The 22359-nt window shown below is 40.5% G+C and overlaps 1 protein-coding gene and 1 long non-coding RNA gene across 5 annotated transcripts in view; one reads left to right on the top strand and one right to left on the bottom strand.

Moving 5' to 3' along the window:
• The window catches only part of LOC140531015 (A-kinase anchor protein 9-like), a 103589-nt gene extending 94663 nt beyond the window's left edge, over positions 1-8926 (top strand). The window contains exons 16-19 of the mRNA XM_072650216.1: positions 1918-2153; positions 3593-3712; positions 6224-6280; positions 8738-8926. Coding sequence (XP_072506317.1) covers positions 1918-2153; positions 3593-3712; positions 6224-6271 — 404 coding nt within the window. The 3' untranslated portion in view covers positions 6272-6280; positions 8738-8926. The remainder of the gene's footprint in view (positions 1-1917; positions 2154-3592; positions 3713-6223; positions 6281-8737) is intronic.
• LOC140530919 (uncharacterized) overlaps positions 1-22359 on the bottom strand; it is a 949813-nt gene that overhangs the window by 596729 nt on the left and 330725 nt on the right. The gene's annotated exons all lie outside the window — the stretch shown is intronic.

Raw genomic sequence — 22359 nt, 5'->3', positions numbered from 1 at the left:
GCAGTACTTCCTGACAAATGATGAGCAGTTTGGAGGGGTGAGATAGTTGATTGTAGAGTAGAGCAGAGTGAGAAAGTTAATGACTTCTAAAAGCAGGTTGCCACCTAGTTTAATCTGTTTTTAATAATAATAATTACAGTTAGAGTTCAGGGGTAAGGGTGAAAACTAATTATTTAGAAAACGTAAGTTTTTTGTGAGTACGGCATTTGAATTACTTGCAGTGAATTCCCAATTTTGTCTCTTTCAAGCCATGTCCATTTTACATTACAGATTACAATCAATTACAAATTTTGTGGCCCCACAAACTTCCTTAGCAATGTTTAAATAATGCTGAAATTTCTGACCTACAGTGAAGAACTGTTTGTGGTGTTGTGGTTGCTCAAATTAATGTATTGAAAAATTTCAAGTGTAATGTTGGCATTTTTCACATCTGAAGAACAAATCTGATGATGCCTTGTATCTAGTATGTGCTTAATAAATGTTGAGTGAACTAATGAGAAATATTTAGAATTTCCAAGAAAAGCTGCTAATGTCAGTGAACTTCAGTCTTGTCTTTTGCTTCATTTTCCCTTTTTATATTAACCCACTTGAAGAAGGGATGGTGTGTAAATTATTCTGCTTTTGTTTCCTTTTCCTTTTCTCTTAGGGCTAGTAGATGCTGCAGTCGATGCAGCACCAGAAGCAGGTGTGTTTGTGTACTACATAGCTGTCTTTAATCGGGTGATAGACTTACTTCCTAAAATTAAGTAAATAATGATTCTTGGACTTCCAACTAACCATTTCTCTAACTCTGAAACTTTGCTGTTGTATTTCACACTTAGTCTTTTCCTTTAACAAAAATTTTCTTACAGTTAAAAAGCATATTCCTTTTTTTGAAATTAACAAGAGATTCATATTCACCATCATCTTATTGTATTCATTTTTGAACAGTAATTAAGTTATTAAGTAATTAAGTTAAGTAGTTAAGTAATTACGACTACCTTAGTTTCATAAAACTGTCTCTTAACTTCCAAATACAATTAATATAGACAATTAATTATTTTTGCCACGTGCTGTTAACATCGATTCATGATAATTGTCTAAATGAGGAATTGGTTAAGTAGCATATAAGATGATGGCATCAGAAGAATCTTTGATGTGTAGTGAACAAAAGTTTTCTGGGGTTTTTTTGTGTTTATATTCCTTATTAACATCAGTAGTGTTTGCAGAAATAAAAGAAAGGGGGTCAGTGTCTCCAGCTTCCTAGCACTGACCACATTAATATCACAGATGTCAGTCAATGATCTGGTCTCTGGGCACCAGCATGACTTACATCTTTTCCCAGCAGAGGAGCTTTGCATTGGATACACACTTGCCAGTCCTCCCTTGCTGCATGTGAAAGGTAATTCAGGAATGGGTATCTGAAAAGGGACAAAATAGGAAATCTCATTGTAATCAAATCATTGCTCTTTCTATATTTCTCAGCGGTCCTACATAAAGGTTTATAGTATTGGTTCTTCAAATGAGGGACATGCATGGATATAAAAAATAGATTTTTGGATTGAGAACAAATTAACCGCTTTGTGTAAATCAAGTGATGGTTTTTGCATTAGGTAACTTTGTCCTTTCCCTAGAGTAAAAACATATAACTTTGACTTTCTTTGCTTTTTTTCCCCATAAGAATCACCATTTAGTGATAGTACTCTTGTGCTTATAATGCTTATAATGATGATCTATGGTGGCATGATACATGGTAAGTTTAGATATTCTGAATATTTTAAAGAGAAAAAGAAAGCATAGCTCATTGCCTCTTTTGTGTGTTTGAATTAAAATCCAGGTTTTCTGTCTGTTTCATGTGGTATAATCCTGTACGTAGAATTGTGGTGTGCTCCATCATTAACTTGGTAACAAAACCTGCAGTGACTTTTCATTTGTTAGCAGAACTACTGGAAGAAACAGGAAGACTAGCGAGGGAAAAACTAGAAGTTCAGCGTCAAGCAGAAAAGGTCTGTGGTGACCTTCAGAAACAAGTGAAAGCTCTGGAAATAGACGTAGAGGAACAAGTCAGCCGCTTTAAGGAGCTGGAACAAGAAAAGACTACTGAAGTGATGGATCTGAGACAGCAAAACCAGTTCCTGGAGAAGCAGCTGGAGAAAATGCGGAAATTTTTAGATGTAAGTATGAAGAAAAATGGAGGTGAATCTGCCTTCTTTTTTTGAAGATCTGGAGGATTTTGTCTTGGCAGTGTCATAGATTTAGAGATGGAGAGAATGTGAGATCACATCATTAATAGACCACTCCATTTTACAAATGAGAAGAATGAGGCCCAGGAACCTGTGATGACTGGTAGGATTATCCAGAACTGTGATTCGAACCCCTGGCTTCTCACTCCAAATCCAGCATTCTTTCCACTGCATCCAGTAGAATGACAGTTATAACCTTCCAGGTTCCAACCTTAACCTCATGACCGTTCATTCACACATGTGTAAAAATGGCTGCTTTTAAAATCTGCAGATGTTTTCTATATCAATTCAAAGTGCTAAGGGTTTTCAGCATTGAGAACAGTGCAGTACCGTTGGTGCCAGCAGTTGAACAGAGAAAAGTCCAGCGCACAGGTGGTGGCACGTAAATAGTGACTCTTCTTCCAGGGCTGAGGCCTTTAGTAGCCAGTGACCCCACCAGCATCACATCATGCCACTGGGAGATTTTCATGAAAAACATTCTAGTCAGGCGTGTGCTGGTTTGTGTTTTTTTTTACTTTGGGAAAATCCTTTAGATGCTTGCACAACCAGGTGTATGCCTGGCAAAATAAAAGTATGTACCTATAGTGCCCTTTGTGTACTATATAGGTTTTAATTTTTTTTATTTTTCTTAAGGAAGAAAGAGGTATTGGGGGCTGTCCTGAAGGTTTCAAAATTCTCTTCTAGTCTATACTCCAAACACTTAAGTGTTTTAGAATTGACATATTACCAGATTAGAAATGTTCATTTATTCAGTATGCCTTTATAAAAGAATTCTTATTACCTTGCAGACAATTGATCCCAAGTTAATCTTATAGTGTTCCTCTTGTGCAGGAAATTAAATAAATTTTACGAATACAATTAGCAAGTTTTTTCACATTTTGTATTCTGTATGGAGGCAGCTGTTGGCACAGTGGATAGAGCACTGGGCCTGGATCCAGGAAGACCTTTGTTTAAATCTGGCCTTTGATACTTACTAGCTGTGTTACACTGGGCACGTCACTTGAGGATCTTAATACAGTGCCTGACATAGTGAGCACTCGATAAATATTAGCTGTTATTATTATAACGTGCTTATTTTCTTTCTCCCTGCATTTCACATCATTTGAATTCAATTGACTCATTATACTTTTGACATTCATTTTGACTTCATTTTATCACTCTGTCTGAAGTTGTAAGTCAAGCTTCATTGCTTTGAGTGCACCATCATAAGAACTGTAGAGCTAGCCAAGTCTTCATGCTGTCATCTCTTGTAGCTCCTCACGTTCAATCAGCACTGTACCTGAGGCTAGACTGTCTAAAATCATGTTAAATTAAAGAAAAATAGCACCTAAATGACTGTTTCTTCTATTAATCTTATACTCAAATTTTAGGAACAAGCATTCGATCGAGAACATGAAAGAGATGTGTTCCAGCAAGAAATTCAGAAACTAGAACAGAAGCTGAAGGCTACCCCTAAGTTCCAGCCTGTCAGTGAAGACCAGACAAGAGAGGTAAGGCTTGGGACCAGGGGTCCAAACAAACAGCTGTGCTGGGAAAGCCAGAAATCTATTCTAACAAATAATTCTTCAGAACAAGAAAGTAAAACGGGGAAATTGATATTGTTTCTCTGTAGAAAGTTTTCTGTGTCTTCCAAATGCCCTTGATGCACTTACTGAAATTTGGAATCTTCTCTTTGGATCTCTTTGTGGGGATAGGGAGAGCTGCAGTGTAGTTGTCACTGCCTCATGCTGTCCATGGTTTCGTTTAACAGCATTGGGGCTTTGTTTATTCCATTTTCAATAAACATTTGGCTGCAGACACAGGGAGGCAGCTTCTCACTTACTGTATTTGTAATCAAATTTGTTTTCACTCGTTAAAATGAAATGTCAAATATACATCCCTCTGTGCTCCACTTTTCTTGAATTAAGCACTTCAGTGATTTCAAAATATGTGCAAATAAGGAGACCATTTCTTTGATTAAAACTGTGTGGTTTCGTAGGGAATTCCGAATGGGGAAACTCTTTCCAAATGTGCATCAGCAGTTCATCTGAAACTTCAACATGAAGAGTTAACTGCCTAGGCCACTTGGGTGACTCAGCCCTGTGTGTCAGAGGTAGGATTTTCTATGGGCAAACTGATTACTCACTGTATCACAGAATCCCAAGAGTTGAAAGGAATCCAAGAGGCCATCTAGTCTAACTCATGTACCAAAAAGTTGTTCTACAGTCCTGCTGACCGTTGGTCACACATCCTCTGCTTACTCATTCCTGCTGAAATGGCCCCATCCCCCTTTGGGATAGCTCTTACTGTTAGGAAGCTTTTCCTTCCATTGAACCTCTGTCTCCCTCTCTGCTACTTCTACCTCCTGCTCCAGTCCTATACTCAGGAAGCCATCTTTCCCGTGGCAGCCTTTCAAACTCTTGACTCCAGGGAATCTGTTGGAGTGGGAAGAGCAATAGACCTGGAGTATAGAGGGCCACCTCATCACTGCGGCCAAGAACACTGAACACTCAGATCCTCTGTTTCCCTATCTATAAAATGGCAGCCCAGGTTTCCCAGGCTCCAAAGTTCATCCTCCATTCCACTCTACTGCCCTGCTTCTTGCAGCCAACAAGGTTGTGGAGTATTAGCATAAAGAGTGGAGGACATGTGCCTTGAGGAAATCAGAGGTCTCCTGCAGCTGATGGAGTTGTAGGCTACCCTCTGACACTTTGGAAAACTATTCCAGAGTTTGAAGGCCTGCCTAAAAGTCACCTCATCCTTAGCTTATCTCCCAAAGTAAGCTGCCTTTGATGGCCCAGGGAGTGCTTAGAACTTAAAATCAGTGGCATCTAATTGACAACAGCTTTGATTATCAGGAAAGGTCATCATGGATTACTCAGCCTTGCTTTGCAACACACTGTGTTCTTCACAAACATCAGTAATTAATTTATAAGATGAATCCTCTCTTCCACAAAGAACTGTACCATGTGCACTTGGATCTGCTGTGAACAACAGAAGGAGATGACCTTTGTAAGGAATGATTTTCAGCTATTTTTCCCACTGCAGTTAAACTCACAACTGTAACTCTTCAGGTTTTTTTCCATTTAAACATACACATTTATTTCTATTTCCTCTACTTCCAAGATAGCAAGAAAAACACTTTTATCATTGTTGCTTTTTAATGGAAACTTGGGATCACAAATGGCTTGTTTATGAACTCTTTTTTCTTTTTTCCCAAATCTCTTTAATTAAATTATTCCTGCTTTTAACCAAACACCCTTCCAACTTATCTTCCTTTATTGTACTAATGATTTATTATTTCAATTCAATCCAATTGGCAAGAAGGAATGAACTGGAGTTCTGTTGTAACATGCTTCATTCCAATTTTGGTTCTTCATAAATGTGTTACAGTCCTTCCACTGGCAGTCAGGAAAACTCAGTACAAAAGCAGCATTTACTCTTGACTCCAATGGAGCCAAAGAATACATATGCATTTTGACAATTTGGAGTATCTATTTTCCAGCATTAATCTGGACTTGTTATTGGAGCCATTAAAGTTATTTTTCTACCAAGCTTTAAAGGCACAGGACATGTTAACTTATCCTGATGGGTGATATAATGCATTCATATATTAAAAAAAAAATAAGGATCCAATAAAGCATGACTTCAGTGAACAACACCATCTTCACCATCCCTTGGAATCTCTGTGTTTGACACGCTCCTTATTAAAAGTGGCAACCAGGAGAAATTAAGGCCCAATTTCTGCTTTTCTTTTTTTCTTGGTGATATTTGCACCCCTTATCTGAGCAGCCGACATTTGTGATCCAAAATAAGGCTGAAATTTTTGCTTTCACACAAAACTAAACACATGGTTGATTGAAAATGTAGAATGTCATACAGACCGCCTCATTTAAAACAGGCCCATTTTATGCCACGTTCCATTACATATGACCTACTTTAAATAAGACAGCCTATCTTACAAGAGACTGACTATTTGGGCCTGTCTGTCCTTATAAAAGACTTTGCTTCCTTTGTAACAGGATGGATACTCGAGCTCAAGAGAGAGGGTGAGCAGCTCCAAGACATGAAGAGCACAGGTGGGTTGTGTTCCAAGAATTAGATTCTAAGTCTCCTGCTTTGGAAGTTGTATGATGCTTTCCCATTAAAACAATGCTATAAATGGTGGCTGGGTTCCCAGACCAACCTGCAAAAGCCTAAGCATCATATAAGGATTAAGTGTCAGGGCTAGGAGTAAACCCAGGTCCTTGGATTCTGAATCCTGCGCCACTGCCCCTATACCACAGGACCTCCTGTCTCTCCTCACTCAGAGTCACTGATGGCAGCTAAGCCTGTAAAGGGTTAGAAGAAGGGGGCCAAGGTAACCGATCAAAGGTGTACCTCATCCTTTCTCTCCTTAGCAGGGGCCTTCTGCTTATTCACATGTGCAGGGGCCATTGCTCCTCCTTCCTGCAAAATCTCGGTGTGGCAAAGGACCTTGGGTTGTAACTCACCCCTTTTATAATATGCCCAAACAAATGATCCTCCAGCCTTCCCTTTAATACCTCAAATGAGAAAAAAGCCACTGCCAGGGAACTAGATGCTCAGAGTCAAGATAGACCCTGAACCTACGTGTGTGATCCTGGGCAAGTCACTTAACCTCTGTTTACTCTCCAATAAAATAGAGATAATGATAGCGCCTTGCTTTCAGTGTTGTTGGTGAGGATGAGATGAGATAATATTCATAAAGGGCCTTGAAAATCTTAAAATTTTATATAAATACTATTATTGTTATTACCTCCTGAGGCAGCCAATTCCACTTTTGAATAATTCTAAAGGATAGCAAGTTTTCCTACCATATAGCCTCCATCTGGTTATCTGTAGCTACCACTAGTTATTCTGAATTCTTCCCTAATAGGGCAGCTAGGTGGCCCAGTAGATGGAGCCCCGGACCTGGAGTCTGGAAGAACCTCAATTCAAATCCAGCCTCAGACACTTAATATCTGTCTAACCACGAGAACGTCAATTGACCTCTGTCTGCCTCAGTTTTATTATCTGTAAAATGAGGTTAAGAATAACATCTACCTACCTCTCAAAGTTGTTGCGGGGATTAAATGAGAGAATGTTTGTAAAATTCTTAGCACAGTGCCAGTACATAGTAGGTACTCAATAAAGGCTTAGTTTGCTTCCTTCCTTCCTTCCCTATGGGATCAAGTAGACCAAGTCTACATGAGAAACCTTCAAATGCTTGCAGACAGCTATGCTGTCTGACCTAAGTTTTTTTCTAAATAATACCTGCACTTTTTTCAACTATAAGTATATAGAACGATCACAAAGCCCTTCACCACCCTTAAGGTTGTTCTTTGACTGCTAACCAGAGAGGCAATATCTTTCCTAAAATGTGACTCCCCAAAAGTAAACACTGCATTCCAGATGTGGTCTGACCAGAGCAAAAGGGTAATAAATACATAAACCAATCAATCAATCAATCAGCCTTTGGAATTTTATTTTCTGCAATGCTTGGATCCGAAAAGGCATCATTCTCTCAGAGAAATTGACTGGACAACATCTCCCAAAATTTCTGGCCTGGCCTCAACCTGGTGATGTCACCGGTAAAGATTCCAGTTGGGGGGAGTGTCTACAAGGTGAGAGAATGAAAAAATGAATCACTTGAATAAGCAAGGAAGGTATGAATGGGGAAGAGAAGAGCAGAGTGGACTGGAGCAGATCCAGGAAAGTCTAAGAGCAAACATACAGTCAGAACAGTGGACTGAAGGGAACATGACCAAGGAATCTGGGACTGGGGAGCTGAAGCTGATACCTGATGATTCCAAAGCAAAGGGAAAGGCTGTCAGCATTCTCCAGATTGCCCCCCGAGAGGTTTTCAAGAAACTATAAGGGATAGATGACCCCATACCCTAAGCTTTGCCACAAGATCAATGAATTCTAAAGAAACCATGACTTCCCACTGTGATAGAGAATCAAAGAGATTTAAGGCGTATTAGGCCATAAATCCCCTGTTAGGGTAGAAGACCATTTCTGTTTGTGTCTGGGTGCTGGGGTTTATTTTACTGATTCATTCCCTTACCTTGACATCCTTGTTGTTTCCTGTCTTAATTAAGCCAGGGGTGGATTTGTGTCTTCAACAGCTGAACAGCAGAGAAAGGACTAGATGGGGGTGGAGGAAAGGGGGGGACCTCAGGCCCTGAGTTTAGTGAAAAACACAACTCAAAATAGCCACACCAAACAGGAAAATTAGGAAAAGACGCCCTACAATGACATCTCTCAAAGCTTTCATAGCCCATTATAGGTATTCGCTCAACCCTATGTGTGTGATAGGTATTACTATCCCCATTTTACAAACTGAGTGAGGCCCAGAAAACTTAATTGGTTTGCCCATGGACACACACCAGTAATTACTGGTGAAGACTAGTCTCTCCTGACTCAAGAGTCCCACTATGCCACACCACCTCTTGGTGAAACAACAGGACTGTCACCTGTCACTTTCTGGATGCTATGTATGCCACCCTTAACCTAGTTCTTTTTTTTCCCTAAAGGTCCCAAGGATTGGCTTGTCTGTGCTATTATCAAATGATGCTTTCAACCAGGATCCCTCTCCTCCATGGCCCACAACAAGGAGAAAACGTGCTTTATATCTTCTCTGCCATCTTCTTGTTCCTATAAGAAGCTCACAACCTTTTAAAAGTTTTCTAAGGGATTAAAAGATACATGGAGTAAAATGACAAGCTATGGGGAAACTGGTTTTAATAAGTTGTTCCTGGTGTTTATAAATGGAGAGAGGTTCTGTTCTCTCTTTAGGGTTAGATCAGACCGTTCTCACGTAGAGTCCCTTAATGGGCTAGACTTTTTCCCCTCACTCTAATGGATACTCCAGTTCTTTCCTTTGTCTATTAGATAATAGTGGATAATATCTAGTAGATATTCCTTCTACTACATATAATTAGATAATAGGGGCAGCTAGGTGGTGCAGTGGATAAAGCACCAGCCCAGGAGTCAGGAGGACCTGAGTTCTCACCTCAGACACTTGACACTCACTAGCTGTGTGACCTTGGGCAAGTCACTTAACCCCAATTACCTCCTCCTGGGTCATCTCCAGTCATCCTGATGAATATCTGGTCACTGGATTCAGATGGCTCTGGAGGAGAAGTGAGGCTGGTGACCTGCACAGCCCTCCCTCACTCAAAAACAAAGTCAAGCGCAAGTCATGTCATTATTTCTCTGATGGCATGGCCTTCTTTGGCAACGAAGGATGAACACACAATTAGATAGTATCTGTTAGATATTAGATAATATGTATTAGGCATTCCCTCTACTACATAATATTAGATAATATCTATTAGATATTCCCTCTATTAAATACTAGATGCAATCTATTAAATATTCCCTCTATTAAACAATATTAGATACTATCTACTAGATATTCCCTCTATTAAATACTAGATGCAATCTATTAAATATTCCCTCTGTCTATTAAACAATATTAGATAATATCTATTAGATATTCCCCCTATCTATTAGATATTTCTAGTTATGCCATTTAGTATGTGACCATGAGCAAGTCACTTCCTCTTCAATGAACCTCAGTTTCCTCATCTTTAAAATGGGTGGATCGGATCAAATGAACATCACAGTCCCTTCTAGCTCTAAATCTATGATTTTTTTCTTTCCCCAAATATTCTGCATGTGAGAGGCCATGGCTCTCACTCTCACTCACATTTTCTATAGAGAAGAGCACTAGATTTAGAATCACCCACTAACATCAAAGTCCCGTTTCTGGCATTGATTAGTTTAGATAAGCCCAAGCTCATCTTGTAAGAACCTCAGCTTCCTAGTCTGCAAAATGAGAATAATATTAGCAGTTAGCTACTCCTACCAGAGTAAAGCTCTAGAAATGTGAGGTATCATTTCTTCTATAGTTTCAATGATAAAAGGGCTAAACCCCTTGGTTCTCCTGTCCATGGATTCAACAAGAGACCTGAGAGACAACAGCAGTATTCCCATTTTTCCCTCCTCTCCTCTTGTCCCTGGAAGAGATCCAGCATGAGTTTGGCACATTAGGGGGAGTTTCTGGGAGTCAGGAATGGCATCCTGGGTACTGCTTTCTTGTTTCTGAGCTGAGGTGAGGATGGGAGGATGATGAAGCCTAAAGAAGTACAGTTGGATGGGAAATGAAGAGTTGGCCAACCTGGGTGCGCTCCTTAAATGGAGGTTCTGAGGGGAGCTTTCCACTCCACTCTCATCTGGTCTGCCCCAAACTGAGATAAGATCAAAAACAAGAGACCAGATCTGCCTCCTCTGATAAAATGTAGGTTCCTTGGGAGTAGGGACTGCTTCATTCATGTTTTTGTATCCCTCCTGCCTAGAACAGTGCCTGGCATATAATAGGTACTTAATGAATACTTGTTGATTGATCATTTGATGAAGAAGAAGGGAAAAGGGTAGCATGTGGAAACCCAAAGTCTACAGCATCAAGGAAGGAGATCTTGGGACAATCCACTTCGGTTGTCATTTGTGTCCAAAGAAGGCATGCCAGCAGCCACAGATCACTGCCCTGTACTGTGAAATATCAAATTTTAGGGCTGGCACCTTGAAACATGCTCAGTTGTGATGGGTAACAGTCACAAGCCTTTGCCTGGTCACAAGGCTCTGGCATAACAGATGTCTGCCAAAATTTGGCCAATTAAGAGGCATAATGCTCTAATGAACAGATCACATGGTCTAATGAATAGCTTTATCCTTAATTTATCATCTTGCTTGTGGGCTCTAATAAGCTAACGCTTATTTTTACGCACTAGTATTTAACAATCAAATATAGGATCACAAATTGAAATCTGGAAGGGAATCCTTTATTCTAAGCATTCCCAATCATATTTGGTTCTCCTACCCCTTGACTTTCAGAAAATTTCCCATTCCCCTTATAAATTCATTCACCATCTGATTGCATTCCTTTGGACTTATCCAGTATGCTTCTGTGCTGGGTACTTTCCCTTCCTTCCCTCTCTCCCTTGCTTTTTTCATTTCCTTTTGAGCGTTATTTTCCCTCATTAGATCATAAGCTCCTTCAGGGCCAGGACATTTTTTCCCTTGGTATTTATATCTCCAGTCCTTAGCATAGTTCCTGCCACACAGCAAGCACTTAAACAATGTTTAGTGACTGACTAAATATGAAAGGAAATAAATGCTAAGTTCATCCATATGATAAACTTTCTGGTCATCTAATTTGTACTCTGGCCTTCTCTTTTCTCCTTCTAAAAGAACTGGATCTTTCTCCCCCTTGGATCCTGCGCTCTGATGGGTAAGTTTTCACCTTATCTCAGTCAGTCCTGTGCCCATCGCGCTACCTCCTAGACATTTCCAAGCAGTCTCTGATCAGACCACTATCTACTAAGGCTCCCCCATACTCCTGCAACATGAATTAGGCTAGTTTTTCCCTGGAAGATGCCAAAGTTATCCCAGCATTTGGTGGCCAAAGGTCAAGTTGTGCCTCCCCTGATGCAGTCTCAAGGCACCATATTGGCCATATTGACATGACTTCCTGGTCAACTACGGATATTATTATAAGGCCCACTCACATAGCGTTGGGGACGTTCAGACTTGGTAGATATTCCAAAATTGCCCAAGTCACCACACCCTGCTGCTCAGACCACATCCGGTTCTACATGCTGGAGTGTCTTTGTTGAACATCCTTTCTAGGCTATGGCTAAAAAAACCTCCCTTTGTTAACTATCAAATGATTCACTTCACTCTAACATCAAAATAACCGTGTGGCCGCCTGAGCAGCCAGCCCCTAACATCCTGCCACTCCATACGACCTTCCAGTGCTCTTCCTTATTGGACAGGAACCGTCTTGTTTGCCTGTATTTGTATTTGTTTGTTGTTCCCCCAACACTTAGAACTTACATGATTCAGATTAAGATCAACATTTTTGCTATATGGCCAGCACATAAAATCACGTAATAAATGCATTTTTTTAATTATTAATTTTCATGTAGGAAATGAAAGAAAGTGATTTTTCATAAAGAAAACTTTATTTGGTAGATAGCATTTTTAGTGTCTTGAAGTTGGTGTTTATCAGACCATAGTTAACTAAATTAGGGAGAATCTTGATTCTGTTGCTTGTTGACCAAGAGTTTAATTCTCAGTATAATTTTTGAAAGAGATATCTAAATTTCATATTCAACCTCCAGTTCATTTGTTGCTTTGGATTTGACTGAGAACAGGATGGAGATTCTTGATTCACAGAGGTAAGTTGTTACAAACAGAATGAAAGCACTGGGAGAAGCACAGAATGGGATATATACACCAAAGGTACACAAAACATTTGGTAGCTTCACTGACTGAATATCGGTTTAGAGTCAATCAATTAATAAGCATTTATTAAGCGTCTACTTTGTGCCAGGCACCAGGGATACAAAAAAAAAAGGCAAAAAGCAATGGCTGATCTCAAGGAGCTTACAACCTGGGGGAGGGGAGGAGGGGTGGAACAAGACACAAAAGGAAACTAAAAATCAGGGAGAGTCTGTGGGTATTATGGAGATCAGTTAGCACATCTTTCACTAGGTCATTGTGGCTGACTTTTTCTAACTAAATATGAAAAGTTTTATATCTAAATCTCATTTCATTTGGTTCTGATCAATAGAAATTATTCTTTCAGTGTCTTTCAGATTACTCAAATGTTCCACAATGCTCCCTTCCCTTCCAACCCACTGGAAGTCTCTATACCATTCTCTCTCAGATCTGTAATTTTTTTTTACTTGTTACAATGATAATAGATAGCATTTACATACCTATGTGGTAGGCATTGTGCTAAGCACTTTACAAATATTATCCCCTTTGATCCTCACAACCAGGTAGGGAGATAGGTGCTATTATTATCCCCATTTTACAGTTAGGAAAACTAAGGTAAACAGAGGTTCAGTGACTTGCCCAAGGTGTCTGAGGCTGGATTTGAACTCCAGACCCAGCACTCTATCTACTATGTGACCTAGCTTCCTCTACTATTTTAGTAATATCTCAGTAGGATAGTATAGCTATATGCTTCATAACCCCTTGACAAGTACCTTACACTTGCTAGAGATATACATATTCCTAGTTGGCAACCTCTGATGTACTCTAACTCCTTCATTTTACAAATAAAGAACCCCGGGGTCAGCCATGTTAAGTGTCTTGCTAAGGAGACATGGTTAGTAAGTGTCAGAGACAAGATTTGAACCCTTGCATTCTCTTCTTCAAACTTAACATGCCATATACTCTGCCCCACCGCCTCTACTGGACAGGCACTTGAAGTACCAAAGAGATAATCCAGAGGAAGATCTCAGACCAGCTGGAAGAAAGTCCTTGAGTTAGAACCTTTTGTTTTGCTGATGGGAAATTGAAATTTAGAGAAGGGACATGATTTGTTCATGGCCACATAGCCAGCTGGTGGCAGAATGAGGCCAGCATCCAGGTTTCCTGACTGCCAGCCCAAGGCTCCTTTAGCTACAGCACACTGCCTCAAGACACAAAATCAAAATAAACATGTCTAAATACAGCATACTTGGGAGTATAATTTTCAAATGTGCAGGCATACTTCTCTAAAAAAGTTGTTCTGGCCAACATCACTTTGCAATAACATCATTAATGCATCATAACTAAGCCCCACCCTAAAGTCAGAATTTCCGGACAGTAATGAATCCAGAAGACCTGCTCGACTCAGTTCTAGTGCCCAGTCTGAGTCTGCTTTTCGCAAGGAGCAAAGTTAAATGTCACTGACGTGAAAACATTTTCTACAGACAGGTCAGGGCCCCATTTACTAGAAAGACTATTGAGTTAATTGTTTCACCTAGCTGCTTTTGGAACACACACACACACACACACACACACACACGAAATTCTTGAATTTTTTTTAAACCTTTTACTCTAAATTACTACCCCATTGGCTGCCCTGCTCTTCAGTCCCTTGAAAAGAGAGGGTGGGATATCTGGGGGATTTGGTTCCTGAATCCCCAACCTCCAGCTCTCATTACTTCGCAGTTGCTATTTTCCTGGGGAAAGGAATGTATCTGCCCAAGTTGTGGACTATAGATTTTATTTCCTTCACTCTTTCAGCCCCTTGTTTAGAGAAACAATATCCAGACTCACCCAAGAGCTATCATCTCTAGCTCGAATTTAAACTAAAAGTTGGAGGATTCCAAGGGAGGAACTTACCCTCTTTTCCCTTCTCCTTCCAGGATGTAGCCGGATTCTTGGCTTCTTGGTTTCTGACTATCTTTCATTGCTCTGCCCCAACGTCCCTGGTGTCTTGACCTGTTGAGTTTCTACTTCTGCCCTTAGAAGTGCTGCCCAGTTCAAGTCGAATAGGATCTCAGGTCTCTGTGAAGACCAATTTTAATAAAAGCCCAAGTTTTAGCTATTCACAAACTTTTCAGTATATTAATTTTATAATTTATAATTCTATTTATCTTATGAATTTTATTACATGGTTGCTTTGAAACTAACTTCCTCCTAACACAGCATTTTACCTAAAGTTGTGTTTTGGGGAACTCAGGTTACCATAGGCAAGGGTGTGTTTACTGTATACAGTAGGCTATACAGCAGGCTGGGGGAAGACTGTTTCATTATTATGGAAATACTCAATCAAGACTTAAGGCATGGAAGAGGAAGCACCAGAAAGATGGTAGGATGTCAGTGTTAATAAGTCTCAAACTCACTTCAAAGTTTAAAAATATGCCACTTTGATGTCAACCCCCCAAAACCTAAGTATTTAGGGGGTTTTAACCCCTTTGAGATTCTCAGTTTCCCCAAATTTTCAGTCTTTGCATTGGGTCAGAATGGGGTGGTCTGTTCAGATTTCTGATTTGCATGGCAACAAGGGTTCACTCACCAAGCTGACTCTCTAAAGGTTTCTGGCCATGGATCCACACCATTGCCACACTGACTAGACCTTGATCACTGAAACTCCTGACAGGTTGGCATGCTACAGGCTCATCTTTAGTAGGCCACCCGTTCAGTTGCACTCACCACCTCCCCACCTCACCCAGACCACTTGCATCGCAGAATCTTTGTTCTGGTTCCTCATACTGCTTGGCATTAGAAGACTGGAAGAAGAAGCTGAGTATGGAGTCACAGGTGTGGTGACTTAACAAGACTTCAACGCCCTTTAAATCAGGGCTCCTTTCACTGAGGGGGTCTATGAACTAGGTATTTTTTAATATTTTAACAACTGTACTTCAATATGATTGGCTTACTTTGTAATCCTAGACATTTTATTTTACACATTAAAAAACATTCTTCTGAGAAGGGGTCCATACTAGAAAACCCCAGGGATCTTTTCATTATGATTATGTCAGGAGGTTGTCTACTTCTACCACTAACATAATCAATAGTACATCACATTCTGTGATCTGTGCTTAAATAGCCAGGTGGCACAGTGGATAGAGCCCTGTGTCTGGAATCAAAAAGACAGGAGTTTGAATCCAACCTCAGACACTTACCAGCTGTGTGACCTTGGGCAAGTCACTTAACCTCTATTTGCCTCAGTTTCCCCACCTGTAAAAGAAAAATAATAACTGCACCTATTTCAAGGATCAGATGAGATAACATTTGTAAAGCATTTTGCAAATCTTAAAGTATTCTATAAGTGCTATTATAGCTATACATGTTTGGAACTACCTCCTTTTCTGCGACATTTTATATCCTTAGATCCCCTATTTTTCCATGCACCTTGATTTTCAAAGCCATGCTGATTAGTAAGTACTTTTGGGTTGGTGGGAATAATCAATGTATTGCAATAAAATAGTAGATGGATAATGACTAACACTCCTGGAAGCTATACTGCTGGTATATTCATTTAAATGGTCTTCTGGATAAGAGAGAAACCCATGGTTTAATACGTATACATTTCCCTCTCTGGCTAGAAATGGAAACTTATTAACTGCAATCTAGGTTGGTGAATCACAGGTATTATCATTAAGGCCTTGACAAAATAATGGAAAACAAGCACACCTCTCAAGGCACCTGGCAGAGAGAATGGGTGGATTTGATCATGGAATCAGGGACTCAGTCTTTTCATGTATGAAATGAGAGCTCTGGATCAGTTTAGGGGGCTGGGGGAAGGGGAAATAAGGGGAAATATTAGCTGCCTACTATGTGCCTGGCACTGTGTGATGTGAACAACTATTATGTTCGCAACAACCCTAGGAGGCAGGTACTATTATTATCCCCATTTTACAGATGAGGACACTGAGGCAAACAGAGGTTAAATGAGTTGCCCAAGGTCATACAGCTAGTACGTATCTATGGCTGGATTTGGACTCCTAGCCACCTATAAGACAGTCTCTAAGATTCTTTCCAGCTTCAGCATTCATAGTTTGAAGGAAACAGAGACCATTTAACAGGGCAGTTCCTTCTCCACTGTCCCATGGGATCATGGATGTAGAGCTGGAAAGGACTTTAACCCAAACCCCTAATTTTAGAGATGTGAAACTGAGACCCAAAGAGGTTAGCTCTCTTGCCTGAGGTCACATGGGCAGAAGTGGCTAAGCTAGACTTGACATCCAAACCACTGGATACAGCTTCAGCACCAAGCTGGGCCCTATACTGACTTGTGCTAATGTTTGGCTTCCTTCCACTTGAGACAATGGACTTGCCTGGAGGTTGGATAATGAAAATTAGGCTAGAGGACTGGGCCTAGCCTGGTGATTGGATCAGGTCAAGAAAGCCTTAGACGACTTCTGTTTCAATATTCAAATGAGACAAGCTTCCTGAGACTATTTCAGCCCAGACTGAAGCGCACACAGAGCACCCAAGTGTAGCCCATTCCAGAACTGCCCAGCACAGCTAACTGGCAGTGGATTTATTCAAGGGGGAATAGAAGGACGACTAACCGTACAAAGCCAACAGCTTGTGCATTCTTTTAAACAGACACTAAACTATGAGGAAAATAAACAGAAATGCATCCAAGAGTTATCAGTGTGTTTTCTCTCTGCTTGAGGCTAACACATTTCACAGATCAAGTGGCCTGCTGCCAGTTTTCCCTTTGGGTATTTAAAGGAGTCTTTGCTTAGTTCTAATTAGCAGTGGGGCTTATAAGGAACTCTGTTTGAAAATGTTACCTAGGAGAACCTCTACCAGGCAAACCTCCGTCCCTCTGCGGTCATGCCTGGAGCACATGAGGCTTCGGGAGTTGGCCCAGCAGTTGGCCCGTAGGACCTAACTTTCATCCATTTGCCAGTTGCTGAATAATTGCCATCTGTGAGAAAAGCCACATTTGAATATTTTTTGTTGATATTTTATGGTGTTTGTTTCTCTAGCTGAGAAATCCTAGTCATGGATGTTGTGAACTGTGGGTCTCTACTGTGTGACAGAGGCTGAAAGGTGGAAGGGAGATTTCACTTCCCACCACCATGCCTTTGCATAGGCTCTCTGATATGCTTGGAATGTCCTTTCTCTTCCCTCCCCTCTTAGAACCCTTAGCTTCCTTCAAGGTCTAGTTCAGGTATTACCTCCTACAAGAAGTCTTCCTTGATTCCCCTAATTTGTTTGTGTTCTCCTCTTCCCAAAATCATGTCATATTTATCAAGCTGCTTAAATGTTTCACTAACCATAAGAATGGAAGAGGAGGGGGAGAGAAACAAGAACTTTCCTAAGACATCGTTAGTAAAATAATTCAAAAATATTTTCCCTACGAATGCACCCTCCAACGTAACCAAGAAAAATCAATGTTTGCTTCTTTTTAAGCTTATGTGAAATACAAAAATAAGTCACAGATATGTTAGTAGGACTTAGCATAGCACATATGTTCCAAAGGGCATAAACCTCCTGGTCCATATATAAAACAAATCAAATCTTCTATTTTTGCAACCAGTTCAGAATTCATGGAAAGAACAGTGACCTAGGAAGCAAAGGTTCTAAGTGGACAGAGGGCTGCCCTCAGAGTTTGGAAGACCTGAGTTCAAAATATGTCCATGATGTATATTGGCTGTATGACCCTGTGCCCCCAGAAAACTCTATAAAACTATAAATTACAGGGCTGATGCAGATCTAGATGGGGAGAGGAAGTTTCCTATACCAAGAAAATCAAAGATCTAATTTTTTTTAAATGAGAGAATGGGGAGGGGAGGAATGACATCAGCCCTGCCAGTCTTACAGAGCTAGTCTGAGGATCCAATTAAGTAATAAGTCAGTCAGCCAGCATTAAGCCCTTATTATGTGCCCGACAAGCCTTCACTAAGCACTAGAGATACAAAGAAAGGTAAAAAAATAAAAACCAACACTCCTATCCTTCATGTGGGCCTTCAATATAACAGAGGAGACAATCTGTAAATATCTAGGTACACAGAGAATATTCACAGTGTAGACGAAGGTAATCTGAAAGGGAGAGGCATTAGAAGCTGAGGGAGGAGGGGAGGGGAGAGAAAAGGTATAAAAGCCTCCTGCAGATGGGATTTGAGACAAGCAATGAGATGAGCACAGGGCAGCTAAGAAGCAGAGATGACAAGGGACAGCCTTCCAATCAAGGAGAAGAGCTGGTGCAAAGGCATGGAGGTGGGACATGGAGTGTTGTGTTTGAGGAACTACAAATAGGTCAATGTGTAGAGGGGAATAAGACTGGAAAGAGAGAGAGGCCAGATTGTGAAAAGTTTTAAATGCCAAAGGACTTCATATTTAATCCTGGAAGTGATAGGGAATCACTGGTGTTTACTGAACAAGGGAACCTGGTCACCACTTATACTTTAGATAAATCTCCTTGACAGCTAAATGGAGGATAACCGGAGTGGGGAAGAGACCTAAGGCAAAAAGACATGCTAGAAAACTGCTGCAGTAATCTAGGGACTGAATGGAGTTGTGCCTATGTATGTAGAGAAAGAGGATTATACATACAAGATAGTGGGAAAGTAGAAACAAACAAGATTTGTCAACAGAGTAGGTAGGGAGGATGAGAGGCTCCCAAGTGAGAAGTCCAGATAACACCAAGGTTGCAACCCTATGTCACTGGAAGAGTGGCAGTACCATGGACAGAACATGGGGAATTCAGAAAGAAAGAAAGTTGGGCAGGAGGGGCAGAGATAGTGGATTCTGTTTTGGACCTTGTTAAGCTGAAGATATCTATAGGACATCTAGTTTGAAATATCCAAGAGGGAGTTGGAGATATGATACTGAAACTCGTCAGACACTAGGACTAAATTTCTTCATCTGGGAATCATCCTACATAGAGATGATAATTGAATTTATGGGAGCTGCTGAGATCTATACGAACAGTATAGAGATAAAAGGGAAGATGTCCTGAGATAGCACCTAAAGGGATACTCAAGGTTAGCGGGCATGACATGAGCAAAGAACCAGTAAAGGAGTCTATGAAGGAGAAGTCAGGAGTAAGCAGTATCACAGAAACCTAGGGAGGACAGAGTATCCATGAGAGAACAAGGTGCAAGAGAATTGAAAAAACCCAAAAGATCTGGCCATTAAGAGATCACTGGAAACTTTGGGGAGAGCCATTTCAATTGCAAAAGTGAGATTACAGAGGGCTTGGGATCAAGTGAGAGGGAAATGGAGGAGCTGATCATAGATGCCTTTCTCAAGAGATTTAGCCAAAATGAAAGGGAAAATGCTTTTAAAAATATAAAATACATATTAAGAAAAGGATAGGAAAGGAGGTAACTTAATATAATGGAAAGTATCCTGGAGCCACACCTGAGTTTAAATCCTGTTGTGGAGGCACATTACATTCTAGTAGAGGCCCCTCCTTGGCAAACTTATGAGGCATTGCATGTGTTCAATCATTTTCAATCACACTGAATTCTTCCTGTCCACATTTGAGGTTTTCTTGGCAAAGATACTGAGTTGTTATTTCCTTCTCCAGGTCATTTTACAAATTGGGAAACTGAGGCAAACAGGGTTAAGTGACTTGCTCAAGGTTACACAATTGGTAAGTTTCTCTCTCCCAAGTATTCAGTGCCCCATGCTGGCACCTTACTCAGGTCTGACTGAAGCAACTTAACATCCCTAGGTCTCAATTTCCTCAGACATAGAATGAATTTTGGACTACATGGTCTCTAAGGTTCCCCCCTCAAGCTCCAGATCTAAGATCCTATGAATGTTTTTCATTTTTATCTTAGTATTCCAAAACCTGGTACATTATCTGGCATGCATAAAACATTTAATTCTGGTCCTTAATTCTCTCATCTGTAAAATGGGTATACTACCTGGGGATAACAACACCCACAGAGTACTTGTGAAGCACAGTGGAAGATATGCTAAATTTGGACTCAGAGAACCTGGCTTCAACTCTTGACTCAGCTGCTTGCTAGCTGTGTGACCTTGGATGAGTGAAGTAAGTTCTCTGGGCCTCAGTTTCCTTCTCTGTAAAATGAGGAGGTTTGATCCAATTATCTCTCAAAGCTTCCAGTTCTAAAGTTCTAATCCTAATTATCATCATCCATTTCCAAGCTGATCCACCAGATGGCAGCATAAGCTAACTCTTCTAGGTGAACCCTCTGCAAAGCAGGTTTTCAAATCTATTTCCTTCTCCACACATCTAAAGGATTTAACTGAACTGTACCAGATGTATAGTGGGCACTGGATAAATGCTGCATGGTTGACCAATCAATCAATAGATTACTCATAAAGTGTTATTAAGCATCTACTTTGCTCCAAGCACTATAGCTGGGTGCTGGGGATAAAGGAGAAAGAATGAAATGATCCTACTTGAAATGACTTTACAATCTAATGGCAGGAAGGGGAAAGGACAAATATGTATAAAAATATATTCATCACAGATATAAAGCTGATACATATATGTATGTGCATGTGCATTTACGTATTTACACTTATACACCCACAAAGTAGTTAAATACAAGGGAATTTGCGAGGGAGGCAGGGGTCTGAGGGCAGAAGAAGGTGCCTAAGTCACATTTCAAAGAAGGAGAGGGACCTCTTGAAGTAGAGGCAAGAAAGAAATGTATTCCAGGCATGGGAGCCAGTCAGTGCAAGGACAAAGAAATAAGAGATGATCTGGTGAATGAAGAAAGACAGGCTGATTCCCAGAGTTTTAGAGGGAGAGAAACTTCCCAAAAGGCTGAAAAGGTAGTTGAAACCCAGGTTAGGTAGGTTAGTTTTCTGAAATACAACCATCCTTGATTTTGTTATTTAAATAACAGTTGCGACTTTTACTTTATAAAAGTTTAAAAAGTGGAATATCCTATAGTAACAGAGAATGTGAAAACTAAAAAACAATGTAAAAAAAAAATTAAGGCTTTTTTTTTTCTTCAAGTAATCACTATCCATAATGAAATTCTGTCTAATCTTAATATCTGTAACAATTGTACTCCAATAGAAAATAGTGGAGACACAAATCCTTCTTGGGGGCAGCTATTGCATAAAGTACCACACCTAAAGTGAGGAAGATTGATCTTGAATTCAGATCTGACCTCTGACACATGCAAGCTGTGTGACTTTGGGCAAGTCACTTAACCCTATTTGCCTCAGTTTCCTCATCTGTAAAAGAAGCTGAAGAGGAAAATGGCAAACCACTCTAGTATCTTTGCCAAGAAAACCCCAGATGGGGTCATGAAGAGTCCAACAGGACTGAAACAAGTCAGCAACAGCAACAACAGCTAAAGTCCTTTTACTTTGCAGGAGGAATGCATTCTGAGAAACTACCATCACCCATCTTCCCAACTCCCAAACAGCATTTCGGAAGTCAGATCACCCCACACGAGAAAAGCCTCATCCAGACATAACAGGAAGAGAACAAACATGTATACAGCTCCTACTATCTGCAAGGCCCTGGGCTAAGTGTTCTACATATGTCATTTCTTTTGATTTCCACAACAACCTTGGGAGTTGGGTCATACTATTATCTCCATTTCACAGCTGAAGAAACCAAGACAAACAAAGGTAAACTGACTTGCCCAAGGTCACATAGCTAGTAAATATGAGCGGGAGAGGGAGATGGAACTCCTGTCTCCCAGACTCTAGGCCCAGTGCTAGATACACTGAATCACCTAACCACCTAACATGAAAAAGGTATAGAGATACAGTTCTAATGAATGGCCACTACCGGGAATGCACCAGCACCCTCCTTCGTGGGAGGGCAGGTCACTGTGTCCAAAGACTAACCATAACAAAATACTATGAGAGACCTTGTGGATTTGCAGTTAGAGGTTCAAATCCTGACCCT

Source organism: Notamacropus eugenii, chromosome 3 (assembly GCF_028372415.1).
Source record: "Notamacropus eugenii isolate mMacEug1 chromosome 3, mMacEug1.pri_v2, whole genome shotgun sequence".
Lineage (NCBI taxonomy): Eukaryota > Metazoa > Chordata > Mammalia > Diprotodontia > Macropodidae > Notamacropus > Notamacropus eugenii.
The sequence above is the reverse complement of the archived record's forward strand: the minus strand, read 5'-3'. Positions and strand labels throughout refer to the sequence as shown.